Source organism: Xenopus laevis, chromosome 1S (assembly GCF_017654675.1).
Source record: "Xenopus laevis strain J_2021 chromosome 1S, Xenopus_laevis_v10.1, whole genome shotgun sequence".
In the NCBI taxonomy this organism is placed as follows: Eukaryota; Metazoa; Chordata; class Amphibia; order Anura; family Pipidae; genus Xenopus; species Xenopus laevis.
Window position 1 is genome coordinate 180,167,552 of NC_054372.1, and position 13,132 is coordinate 180,180,683.

General features: G+C 40.6%; 1 protein-coding gene across 2 annotated transcripts in view; it reads left to right on the plus strand.

Annotated features, from left to right (window-relative positions):
- Positions 1–251: 251 nt before the first annotated feature.
- MGC80748 (protein) overlaps positions 252–13,132 on the plus strand; it is a 59,520-nt gene continuing 46,639 nt past the window's right edge. Inside the window, exon 1 of one of the 2 annotated variants that reach the window (XM_018237003.2) lies at positions 252–907. In XM_018237003.2, coding sequence (XP_018092492.1) covers positions 850–907 — 58 coding nt within the window. In that variant the 5' untranslated portion in view covers positions 252–849. 2 annotated transcript variants of the gene reach the window in all.

Consider the following 13,132-nt stretch of genomic DNA (forward strand, 5'->3'; position numbering starts at 1 on the left):
ACCTGCTATCCCACAGTCACAGTCCCTTCCCAGAGACTATTATCTATTATTACTGACTGGTGTAAATAAGCGGCGTCTCTGTGGTGAAAGGTGGGAAAGTAAAAAGTAAAAAACTCGCTTGGATCTTCGCCCTCGGGTGGAAAGCTGACACACCTCTCATGGCGTCACAAATGCGTCGCTCAGAGCCTGGCACAGGAGCGACCAAAGCAGCAAAATCTTCAACTTCCACTTCCTAAATCGGCTCCGGCACCTCCTGACAGATCTACACCCCCCTTGCTTTTCAACCGGCTTCACCGGGGATTCCAGTGCGGATGTGCAGCCCGTATACACTTCCCTCTGCAGATAACATCCGTAAACAGCACACCCAATAGGTATCTTCTGTCCGCAAATCAATGAGCTCTGCACCAGAGTTAAAAGGTGCTCCCCGCAGAACTACAAGTCCCAGAATGCCATTCCCTGTCACTCTATGGTGCTGCTGCTGGGAACTGTAGTTCCGCAGTCCCGAAGGCTTCCAGTCTCTCAGACGCGCAGTTCCTCCCTCAAGTCCCTTTAATTCCACCCCTCCCAGCCCACTAACAAAACACGGGCTGTGTTCCCTGCGTGAGCCACTGGCAGCTGAGAGGCAGATACATCGGCTGCTCCACATTCCCACTGGAGGAGGATTTCCCAATGCTCGGAGCTGGTGTCTAGCCGCTTCCTTTAGGATTTACACATTTCTGCGGAGGGACACATTGGTCCCATGATTGGCTTGTGGACTTTCCTGCCTGCTTCCCTTGTCAGTGACTGATCTCCTGTGTGTGCGCCTGATATCTCGTGTCTCAGTACAACGTACCCCTCCACGGCAAGAGGATGTTTGACAAGGGCCGGATCCCCTTTGTAATCCTGGATATAGTCTGCCTGATACTAGGTATGTACTAACGTTGCGCCTCTTCCTCTCTATTCTAAGTCACAGGCATGGGCAGGCTGGCAGGATTCTCACAGGGCAGCACATGTTCTTTAATCTGGGGCAGTTCTCCTGAGGGGAGGGGGTGCAATTCCTATACTTTGCACATGGGGAAACAATTTATCTGGATTTTTACAAAAGCAGAGTTGGGTATGTGTCTTCCTGCAAGATAATGATTAACCAGGGAGAGATGGTGTCCAACCTGCAGCCAACTCATCTACCCATTAGTACATTCTCTTTATTACTGTCACCATCTACAAATGTTGTTTCCCTGCCCCTAATCTGCTCCTGGGAAATGCTGGTACCCAAGTCCAGAATACTGACAGCCAAACATTTCTTTGCAGCATTGATTAGAACACTGAGGGCAAAGGTATGTGGAATTGAAACTGAAATGGAACAAAATAGGAGGCATATATAGCTGGCCATAGACGCAAAGATCTGATCATACGAATCGAGGATTCGTATGGTTTTCGGATCATGTGTGGAGAGTTCCGTCATTTTTCGTCTGTCGATCGACAGGTTTAAAGATTTCTGTCGGCTGCCGATAATATCTCTGCGTGTATTGCCGATTGTACGATTTTCAGTGGGAGACTGTCACTAGGTTTGTCTATCGTACGATTGCTGTCGGGGGCAGAACATCGGCTGATCTGTTCTTTTACTACTTTATTTGATCGGAATGGTTAGTGGCAGGTCGGGAGATGGGAAAGTCCAATGATTCGTACTATCGGATCTTTGCGTCTATGGCCAGCTTTAGAGTTTACAATCCAATTGCAGAGAACTGCTGCATACAGCCTTTGAAGTGCAGACCCTTGTTGTCTGGGATGCAGCAGGCAGGGTGCTTCTTCCCCCTCTTCCCGTTGGATTATACAATTAAAGGGACAGTTCATCCATCACACCCTGGTGGTCTGCAGCCCAGCCTGCCCATGCACTGTAGGCATTCTTTTCTTTGCTATTGATCTTAAACACGTGACTCTTCACACCGTTGTTGAAATACAACTCCCAGAATCCTTGTTCAGGGATAGGTGACTGGGAACTGTAATAAAGCAACAGTTGATAGTCAGAGTTTGAAGATCCCTGCTGTGTCATACCTGGATTCAGTCAAGTCACTGCTGTAAAATTCCCTTACACCTCCCCCTTTTTTTTTTAATTTTGCTTTGCATGAACTTACTGCAGATATTTATTCTGGCTTGCAAATTTGCTGCGCTTCATTTTCCCTTGTTGCTGCGCTTGAGAAAATCCCATCAATACATATTTTAGCTTAGATATTTCCCAGGAGGTCTCACGAGCATTGTCTTTTTTTTTTGGCAGCAAAGAAGGTTAAACAACCTATACATCTATGTCCAACAAAAATAAGCAAAGCGGTTATAGTTAAGATTGTTTTAACTGAAACCTTATTAACAATAGAAGCCCAATTATTCCAATCATGATGAGTCTTTTGGATGTTTGAGCTCTGTAATCACCATTATCCTTCTATAGGGAAAACTGAAACACCCAAATTACAGTAAAAATATTATAATCTTATCTACTTATGCCTTGAAGTCCTAATATATTGTCAACAGGCAGTAGACACAGGGACTACTTTGTGCATAGGATGCAGTGCCAGCTACATGGTAACCTGGTAGCATCTGAATTAGATGCTGCATAGCAGGAGGAAGACTATGGTGCATTTTATCTAAGTAGTAGTAACCCAAATCAGATCATAGGATTTTTCTTTTTTTTTTTTTGCATTTACAGCACATGGCTGGTCAAAGCTAAATTCTGGCTTTCTGCATGCTACAATGCAGTAAAATTGCACTGTTGGGTAATAATATTAGTCTGTTGCAGGCTTTATATTTGTCTTTATTTTCCTGTTTGCATGTATTTTGTTCTGTGTTGTGAATGGATGACGTATATAGGGCCAAAATGTTCCAATACAGTGGAAGGCAAAGATGCAGGTTAAATGAGTGTCACAATGGAAAATTGTGTATTAGTTTTTTTTCATGCATCATCCTGCAGGACATGGAATGCATGGTTTTTGTGTTGGCCATGTTTAACCTTCAGTCTTCCCTCTTTGGAACAAAAAAAAAACCTGTTTCAGCGGAAACATGTTTCTGCAGCATGTTTCTATTGTATCTTTCTGCCTTTGATGTGTTCTATAATTTCTACAGCTAAAAAAGTAGGGCTGTCCCACTAGAGATCCCTCCATTGTATATGTATTGACACCCATCCACAGGCTTATTTGCATGGAAACATTGTTTTAATATTAATCTGTCCACTGAACATATATGTCCGATAATAATCCCACTTCACATAATACCTGGACAGTGCTGCTCTGAAGATAACTATATTAGTGTTGTTGCACTTTAACATTATAATAATCCAGATTTTGTGCAGACTTCTATAACCTGACTTGGTATATACTGCATGCATAGGGATAATATGAGTACGCAAGTAGTTTAATGGACAGGTGTGTTTATGAATTTATGAGGTTTTTACAGGGTCAGACAATATAGGAAACACCCTAGTGCTGGCAGTTCTGCAGTTGCATATTGTTTTGTGAATGTACTGCTGCAGATCCATGTTTTATAAATGAGATCGTCTGGGATCAGTCTTTGGTATATACAGCTAAAACTCAATCTGCCCACTTTTATCACACTTGCACTTAATTATACCCTGCTGGACCTGGGTGGTTGGATAAAATTGGATTAACATATACTGTTTGTCTAGCTGTTAAGGGCAATGGCACAGCCAGGATGTCTTGTTTCTGTGATAAATCTTTACTATCACAGGCAACAAAACGTCCCTTTCCAAGCTGTGTCATTAGCTTATTGGCCCATATATGGGGCCTTTTGGAGAGCCTGACAAACCTTTGTAGATACTGGTCAAGTAACTATGACATATTCTTGTTCATGTAGAGAAAAATGAGCATAATTGGAACTGAACAAATAAACAAAAAGCAATAGTAAAAGGTTATTTCTAATACAGCCAATTTGCTTTGCACACAGCAGTGTGTAATTTTCAGTGATAAATGTACATATTTCATTGTTAGGTTTTTTTTATCTATTGAACTACCAAGTTTTGGTGTGGGCTAGTCCAGATGTAGAGTCATTTTATCAGATTGGCTGTTGCAGGGAAGTGAGACTATATGGTGAAACCACATCAGGATTTCTACTGTTTGAATCCCAAGGTAAAGATGAGCAGAACAGAGAACTTAAATATAACAACACTCAAATTGAAGACCATTTCTACCACTATGTTCAACAGGTATGGGATCCATTATCAGGAAACCCAGAAAAGCTCGGGTTTACGGAAAGGCCGTCTCCCATAGACTCCCGTTTTATCCTGATAATCTACATTTTTATAAAGGGATTTCCTTTTTCTCGGTCATAATAAAACTGTACCTTGTACTTGATCCAAACTATGATAAAATTAATCCTTATTGGAAACAAAACCAACCTATTTATTTAATGTTTACCTGATTTTCTAGTAGACTTAAGGTATAAAAATCAAGATCCATATTATTGAAAGCTCCTTTATCTGGAAAATCACAGGTCCTGAGCATTCTGAATAACAGGTCCATACCTGTACATGTATTGTTATTATTCTTTGCATAGCACCAATATCTTCCTGCACATGGAAAGTTCATTGAAACCTTATTGTAATAATATATGTGTTCAGCTGGCAGGTATTTGTATCTGTGTAAAATCCCTGTTTTAAACTTGCAAACTCTGATTACCTCAAACTACATGTAAACATGATTTCTTGATTGGGTCAATAAATACATCTAACAATTAAGCTAACTGTTGCCAGACTAGATAGTAAAAAAAAATGCAAACAGTCCAATAAAAATCCCCTAAAATGCTTACAGGCTGTTGTAATCTGCCGATTGTGTAACTTGTTCAGTCAAGAATACAAGAACATATTTTTTCAATTAAAACACAATGTACATGTGCTGAAACCCTCTCCCACAGAGTGCTGCCATAGAATGTATACAGGGGTAGTAAATGCATGCATCGAATGGAAACCTTCGGGGATTAGGAGATATCGAGTATCAACAGCAGTTTTTTGTACAGTTTAGTTTGAAGGCTTCTCTTACAGATTTTATCTACAGATGAGGTGCATATCCACAGAATTGGCAACTGTTTCTTATAGTTATACAGACAGAAATTGATTGGTGGAGAAATGCCCCATTTACCTTTAGCCTTAAAGGAGAGTTAACGGTTAACAAATGAGTAGACAAATGAGTATTTTTAGTATCCAGTAAAACACCTACTATGGTCGGGCCAGTATTAATGCTTCTCTAGGCAATCTGTTCTGAAGCTACCCACCATGGAAAACAAAAATGGAGTATAAACTTTATTGTATGAACTTCCTAAATGTAGCCATTTATAAATTCCATATTATTTCTGATCAAGTGCCTCTTCACTAACCTCGTTTTAGGAGTCTGTCTCCATACAGGATTTGTATTTGTATTGTAGTTTTGATGGAAAGTCAACCCTAATACATTATGGGCTTGTGATTCCCTTGCTTCATTTTCATTTACTTAAAAAGTAGAACAACAACTACTTGTTTAGTGCACTGTTATCCTTTCACTAAAACCCAAACCCATGCATCCTTTCCACTAGTCTATAACTGTTGTTAATGGTCATACAGGAGCCGAAGAAAACCACCAACAGACGGAATCGGCAGCTTATTGGCAGTGTATGTGGCCCTCCGACGGGCTTCCCCGATCGATATCTGGTAGGCCAGATGACGATTGGGCAAGGGTCAAAATACCGTTGGATCTGTTTGTTGATACGGTCCTGCGATCCGACCATATACCTTTCATTATGATCCAATCGTTGGGCCGTTGGGCCCATGATTGGATCAACCCAATATTTGCCCACCTCAAGGTGGCCATATCGGGGAGGGATCTGCTTGCTTGGCGACATCTCCAAACAAGCGGATCTCTCTGCTCATGGCCACCTTTACTCCAATATGTCACAGTTCTTTCCACATGGCTGCATGAATTAAAATCTATTTGATATTATCTACCACTGACCAGTTTGTTGTGCTTATATGGATCTTCATAGCGCTAGCATGTAGCCAGCAACTGGTGATTGGATAAAGTTTTTCAGATCAACATGCTGATCTGCCTGAGCAGCTATAGAAAATATTTCTCTACACTCACAGCTAGATGCAGTCTTCTCCCTAATTCCCAGTATGTTCTGATTCAGTCACGTTCAACTTTTTACTTGTAATGGTTTGAATATATTCTACCACAGGTTCCACGGCTAGATCATTTAAAGAAGTCATGGGAGCCCTTCAACAGAATGTGGGCCAAAAAAAAAATCTGCTTTGAGTGCTACAGGCCTCCTGACCACAATGATTTGGCTAGGCTGTTGAACATTATTATCCCCAAAATCTCAGAGCCTACTATTGAAAGTGATCAGCCACTGACCACCTAAACAACCTATCATAAAGCCAGATTAAGGAAACTCTTTGAGCTTACAATGAACATTTTTTTTCTCCATAAGGTCCAAAGCTCAGCATGGAACGACCGCTTCCACATTTTCATGTGTATTTTCTGTGTATTTTTCCATTTTGTCAAATCCTTGGGTATGGATGGAATGCATTGTATCACTTGTGCCTTGTTGAATATCTTGAAAAAGCATGTAAAGGTCAGGCAGTGGAAAATGCACTTGCTTGTTCAGTAAACAAAGTGCTGATAGAGCTATTTATGTGCCTTTTCAATGGCAAGGGCCAAGTGTAATGTAGTGGAAGAAAAAACAGTGATTCTGTGTAACACTGGGGTGCAGGGTTAGACTTGCCTGCTGGAGGATCACAGGATCTGCTAGGGTGCTCAGTCTCTGTCAAATCCCACCAGGCCTTTCTTATTTCCACTAAATGTCTTTTGACACTGCCTCTATCTTGTTTTGAGAGTTGACCATATATGTCTGATTCTTTGGTGAGTCCTAGGCAGTCCAGTCTTAATTTGTTGGGTGTTCTGTCTCTAACTGGAGGTTTGGAACATTTTTTATGCTTATTGCTCTTTTTGAAGCACTATCACTTACTTAATAGTTTATCTTGCTGCTTGTAGCTTAATGGGGTTATTTTGCAGTATGAGAATATATTCTATTAATATAGTTATTTAAAATGTTCTACTACCTATATATACCCTTTAATGAGATGTTCCTCATTCTGATCTCCCTGCTTAGATAAGATGTTCTATAAATCCTCATCTAAGTATTCCGCATTCTTTTCTTATTCCTTAGAATACCTGGTGGTTTCCTCTGTATTTATGAAACAATAAAAAGAGGGTGCTCCAGAACATCAATATAGATGTAAAAGTAAATTGCTCACCAAGTAAATACGGTGGTCCAGGTGCATCTGCCCAATGCTCCAGCTTCAAGGAACAGAAAAACCAGTAAAGAACAGGGTTATCCGGCACTCAAGGAATCCACAGGGACAAAAAAATTAAGTAAAAAAACTATTTTTAATTAGTTGAATTTAAAAATGTCACATCTCCATAGGCCCTATGCATTTCGTACCCAAGGGGTCCTCGACCGCTCGATAGCCCTGTTCTTCCTCTGACTGAAGGTGTTTAACATTGTTTTTTCTGCTGGTCTCTCATGGATGATCCCTCTGCTGGTCTCTCATGGTCTCAACCTTCAGCCTTGTTTAAGCTTAAATTCAGCAGAGAAGGGATCAAATCCCTTGTTTTGCCTAAGAAGACAAGAAAACAGTGTAGACTAAGCTTGAAATAATTGTAAACATCCACTAAGCATGTGAGTGCATCTTTACTGACTGGGACATCCTGCTGTAGGTCCGATTTGCCTTTATCCTTTATTTAAAAGCAAATAAATGCCAGGGATTAATTATAAATTGATTCTACTTTTTCAGGGCCTCTTTCATTTGTGAGAGGGCTAATTTTGTGTCTCTCATTCATTAATAGATACCTTGACGCCTGTGAACATTTAATCTTGCAAGGGAGCCATAGAGAAGATGCCCAATCTTGTACCATTTCATTACTCAGGCTACAAACATCCCCAGCGTGTATTACACAGCACCCAGGAAACAATAGCCCTCCACATCCCCTGGGACTAAGTGTGCAATGGGCAGACAGCTCATACTTGGCTGCTGGCTCCAGAATGTTGCAAGACTCATTCTATTATTTAGAGCTGAAATTTATCCTCTGACTTTAGATGTCTCTGTGCCCAGGACTATTATTCACTGCTTCCCCATACCTGTAGGAGATGTGAATTTTGCTTCCACTGTACTTTAAAAAAAATACAAAGCATAAGTATTTTCTTTTAAATGATGTGGCACAAATATTAATACAATGTTGTCTTTACTTTAGAGCACAGCTCCCAGAATTCCCAGACACTGAAAGGTAGACTTAGGGCTATTCCACACGGGGAGATAGCCTTGCGTTTGCGGTCGCGGCGACAAAGCGCCGCGCCAGTCGCCGCGACCGGCGCAGGCGACAGTTTTGTATGGGCGCCTATGTAAAAACGCCTGTGCTAACCACACGAGGCGATGCGCTTTTCAACAGTCGCCTGAAAATGCCTCGCCAGGCTTTTTCAGGCGACTGTTGAAAAGCGCATCGCCTCGTGTGGTTAGCACAGGCGTTTTTACATAGGCGCCCATACAAAACTGTCGCCTGCGCCGGTCGCGGCGACTGGCGCGGCGCTTTGTCGCCGCGACCGCAAACGCAGGGCTATCTCCCCGTGTGGACTAGCCCTTAGACTCTTGGAGATCACCAGTAGCTGCAGCCTGGGTCTGGAGAAGCAAGGGGCTGAGGGTTAGTAGTGTGCTATGATGAAGGGCACACCCTGACCCTGGGGCACTCCTACTATGGGGCTAGGAACCCACCAATTAAATACAGTAAAGACAGTTATTCTGTTGTTGCAGCATTAATTATTTAACCACATAGGCAGTGATAAGATGAATATGTTTGCTGATAATAAGGATAAGATTAGATTGTCCAATAGTTACAGGTCACTGTTATCTCTGAGGCTGGTTATTGGAACCCATGGATCTGGTTGTTGGGCGGAAGTCTAATTTCTGTTTATTCTGTGACAAGCAACATTCTCATGTGATCCCATGGTAAGAATTAGATAAGCTTATTGTCCAGTGACCAGTTCTGCTTTTGTGAAATATTCCAAGTAGATCCACATAAAGGGGCTGATTCACTAAGGGTCGAATATCGAGGGTTAATTAACCCTCGATATTCGACTGGGAATTGAAATCCTTCGACTTCGAATATCGAAGTCGAAGGATTTAGCGCAGATAGTACGATCGAAGGATTATTCCTGCGAACGAACGATAAAATCCTTTGAATCGAACGATTCGGAGGATTAAAATCCAACGATCTAAGGAATATCCTTCGATCAAAAAAAGTTAGGCAAGCCTATGGGGACCTTCCCCATAGGCTAACATTGACTTCGGTAGCTTTTAGATGGCGAACTAGGGGGTCGAAGTTTTTTTTAAAGAGACAGTACTTCGACTATCGAATGGTCGAATAGTCGAACGATTTTTACTTCGAATCCTTTGATTCGTAGTCGAAGGTCGAAGTAGCCCATTTGATGGTCGAAGTAGCCCAAAAAAAACTTCGAAATTCGAAGTTTTTTTTACTTCGAATCCTTCACTTGAAGTTAGTGAATCGGCCCCAAAGTATAGTGAACTCTTGGCAACAAGAGGCCTATTAATAGTAAACTCACCCAGTGCCACTATTATTACAGGAGTGGTCTTGATACAGCAGTGATCAGTTTTAGTTAATGAATGTTTGAATGTTTGTTTTAAATGTTGCAGGGACTGGGTTCACTAAGGACTTTGTGCTGTATGCCAAATTGGAACAAAGATAAGATAATTTATTGTGTCCTAATAACACAAGGAAGTCAAGGGCTTTTTTACTGTAATTACAGGATGATGAGTATTAAGCTATTTACAATGCCCTATCCCTCTAAAAATGTTCAGATTTGTTTCCTTGATTGGTAATCTCTGATGTACTATACTTACACTCATCTCGCATTTATAATAACCGGAAGCAAATTACAATTCCTCTTGCTTTGCTTCTAAACATTGTCAGGATAGTATACATTGCTATTGTAGAACAGAAAACGTTGCAGTGATATTTAAGCACATGACAATTATTGATAGATCTATTTTAGTTATAAAAACTGTACATTCTCATGTCAGCTTTTACTATTGAGCACAACATAGAGTAAGGAAAGAACTTGGGAATGGTGCTGTTGGGTGCCCTGCCAGATCCATTAAAATTTCAGCTTGGACTAAAGTGCCCCTGTAAGCCACAAAGTCGGTATGTGTGTTATTTTTATTTGTAATTTTAGCTTCTGATTTCCGGCAGATTTAATAGTAGATCCCCCTGTGTGTGGCTAAGGATTAGTATTAAAAGTTATTAATCTTAGTGTGTGTTTGTGGGGGAGTAGAATTTAAAGGGAATTCAACTGACGTTGCTTTTTAGCATATCTGTTTGGTTACGTCTCAGCTCTAGGGCTTCTCTGCTTGGCTCATCTAATGACTCACTGTCTCTGCATCAGACTTCTATGGTTTTCCCTGAAGACCATGGTTAATTGCTGCACTTAGCATTCCACCTGCCTCCCAGTATAGTTCATGACATTGTTAAAATAGCTTACTATGAGTGATTTAATGTATTCTACCGAACTTCTTAATGTTTCAGTTAGCATAAAGATTTTCTTTGCATTGAGTGTGCTCAAGCGATTCACACACTAATGTTGCTAGGAACATGGTTGAATTTCCAGAGACATTTCACAACAGTCATTCTAAGCACTTTTTTTTAATAAAGCGTCCGTGTATTCTTCAGTGCTGTATAGCTGTATTGAACATACAGAATACATACAAGATTACAGATGATAAAGGGTATTGAACCCGAAACATGTTGTGTTTTCCACTGCCTGGAATAAAAAGTTGTTTGCAGTAATACTGCTGGAGTTCCTCTTCCTTGCAGCACAGAGCAATTATTAAGGAATTGGACGCATACCATTTGGAGAAGCTGTGCTGACCACCATCCCCCTCTTCTATTAAGATTACAGATGATAACTGATTCAAGAGGTAAAGAGAGTGATGCTGAATGGAGCTTACAATCTAAAAAAAAAAAGAAGAGGTATCAGAACACAAGTTCTGGGAATTCTCACTAGAAATTTGGAACCCAAAATGTAGTTTGGAATTGGTGCTTTATCTGCTGATGCCTAGATATTAAAGATTTTTTTTGATTTGGATTCACCCTAAACAGGACAGAAACCAATTTTTGGGTCAGCACATTTGATGCCGTGGTGTAGTGCAGAGAGAGATCTGTCTAATCTACACTAAGCAGAAAAGGTTCAATAGCCCATTCTAGGCCATAAACTTTTACCAATATTTATTGCACTCTAGCGAGTGAACTCTTTAATCTGGTAGCCACTAGTTTTTCATGTCCATGTGAATGGAACAAAAGCCTTGCTCCTCTTGCTCTTTGTCTGTCCAGGAGACGTAGAGCATTCATTGTATTTCCCACCACTTATTATGGCAGTTGCTTTCATCATCAAGCCCCCTAAAACCCATCAGTTGGGTGTCTCCCATAGTGATTAATAAAAAAGCAGTTCAGTCTGTATCTCTCTGTATGGAACTTGCAGATTGAAGACAAAGGGTTAGGGTTAGTTAATTGCCATGCCAGGTGTGTGGCTTAAGGAACATAGTTTACTCTGGAGTGTATTAGCTTAATCGGAAACTTATACTTCCCTGTATTGGTAAAAAAAAAATCAAAAATACTTATAATTGTGTATGTGTGTGAAGATCTATCTGACTGTGTAGCAGGACACCAGAGAGCCAAAATATATATAACTTTAGATATATAACTTTAGAAAAGGTATTCTGAGCTGCAGAGTGGGGGAGTTAAATGAGAGCCTTCATTATGCTCAGAAAAAGAACACACTTTCTAAAAACTACTTGAGGTGCTAAGTACTGGGAAGAGCAAAAGTGTATTTATCCATAATCCTGGGGTGCTGGAAATAGACACTGCACCAGGTCATTCAGGGTCAGACCTGTACAATTCATTCCCAAATTCTGCATCCATTGAGGACACAACTAAGAATAGAAACTGTCTCACACCCTGGGGTGTTTTTATCTATGTATCTAAACCAGGGCAAGGTACAGATTTAAATCGGAAGGTTCTATGTGTAGCCCCTTTTCACAGGAGGCCGTTTAACTCTCCCATCCATCAAAGAAACAAGTGTATGTTAAACTGCAAGCTGTGCCCTTTCTTTTAAGACTTGCGTGTATGTGTGTTCTGGAGTTTTCTTTCTATTTATTTTAGCTCTGCAAATATACTTATACAGTATTTGTTTGATGTGGAATGCGGCAACATTCACATTCTCACTAATGTAACAATTATAATTTTTAAAGTATCTATTGCCTGTATTTAATTATGAGCTCACCTCACTGTACAGTAACTATGTACGCACATATATAATGTATACGTATAACCTATATATTTTCTCCTAGGCACACCCATGCTCTTCTCACGGATATTTGCTCAGTGCTATTATGCAGCAGTGTTTAGAGTTTTCATTCTGTCGCTAATTACAGAACTAGTCATCCGCTTGCCACTTTACATTGTCCTCAGTGTTGTTTAAACAGATAAATGAATGGTTCTCAATTAAACTGACATCAGGTTTGAAATGGTTTCTGGTTGCTGTGTTGGAGACTGTCGTGTATGGAAGAAGACGCAGGGCTTGCAGAATTAGCTTCTCTGGCAGTCGCTGGCTTCAACATTGCCATAAACAGACTGGTTGAACTATAAATTTGTGCTGAGATGAATCCGGTTACAGGCAGTGCAATTGATTTGCCTGATGTAATTCTTTGCCCTAGTGTTTTCCTTATAACTTTCATCTGCAGTACACAATATTTTTGGAACTTTTTTTCAAATGTTTGCTTTTTTTTTTTTACCCTGCCTCTCCCAACATTTTTAAATGCTCCAGTTGCTATGGTTGATTTTACTGGCAACTAGAAAGTTGATGCCTTGTTCTAGTTCACTGTGACCTAGCTAGCTAGTCCTGAACCCCCTAAGAGTGTCTGTTACACTGTCTTTAGTTTTGTAGTAGACCAGCTAACTGCTGATAAGCGAAGAATTCAATAAAAACGGAGCACCGGGGAAGCCAATATTTTCGTAGATTCAAAGGGGAAATTTATTGCATAACCTTTAAAAGTCAC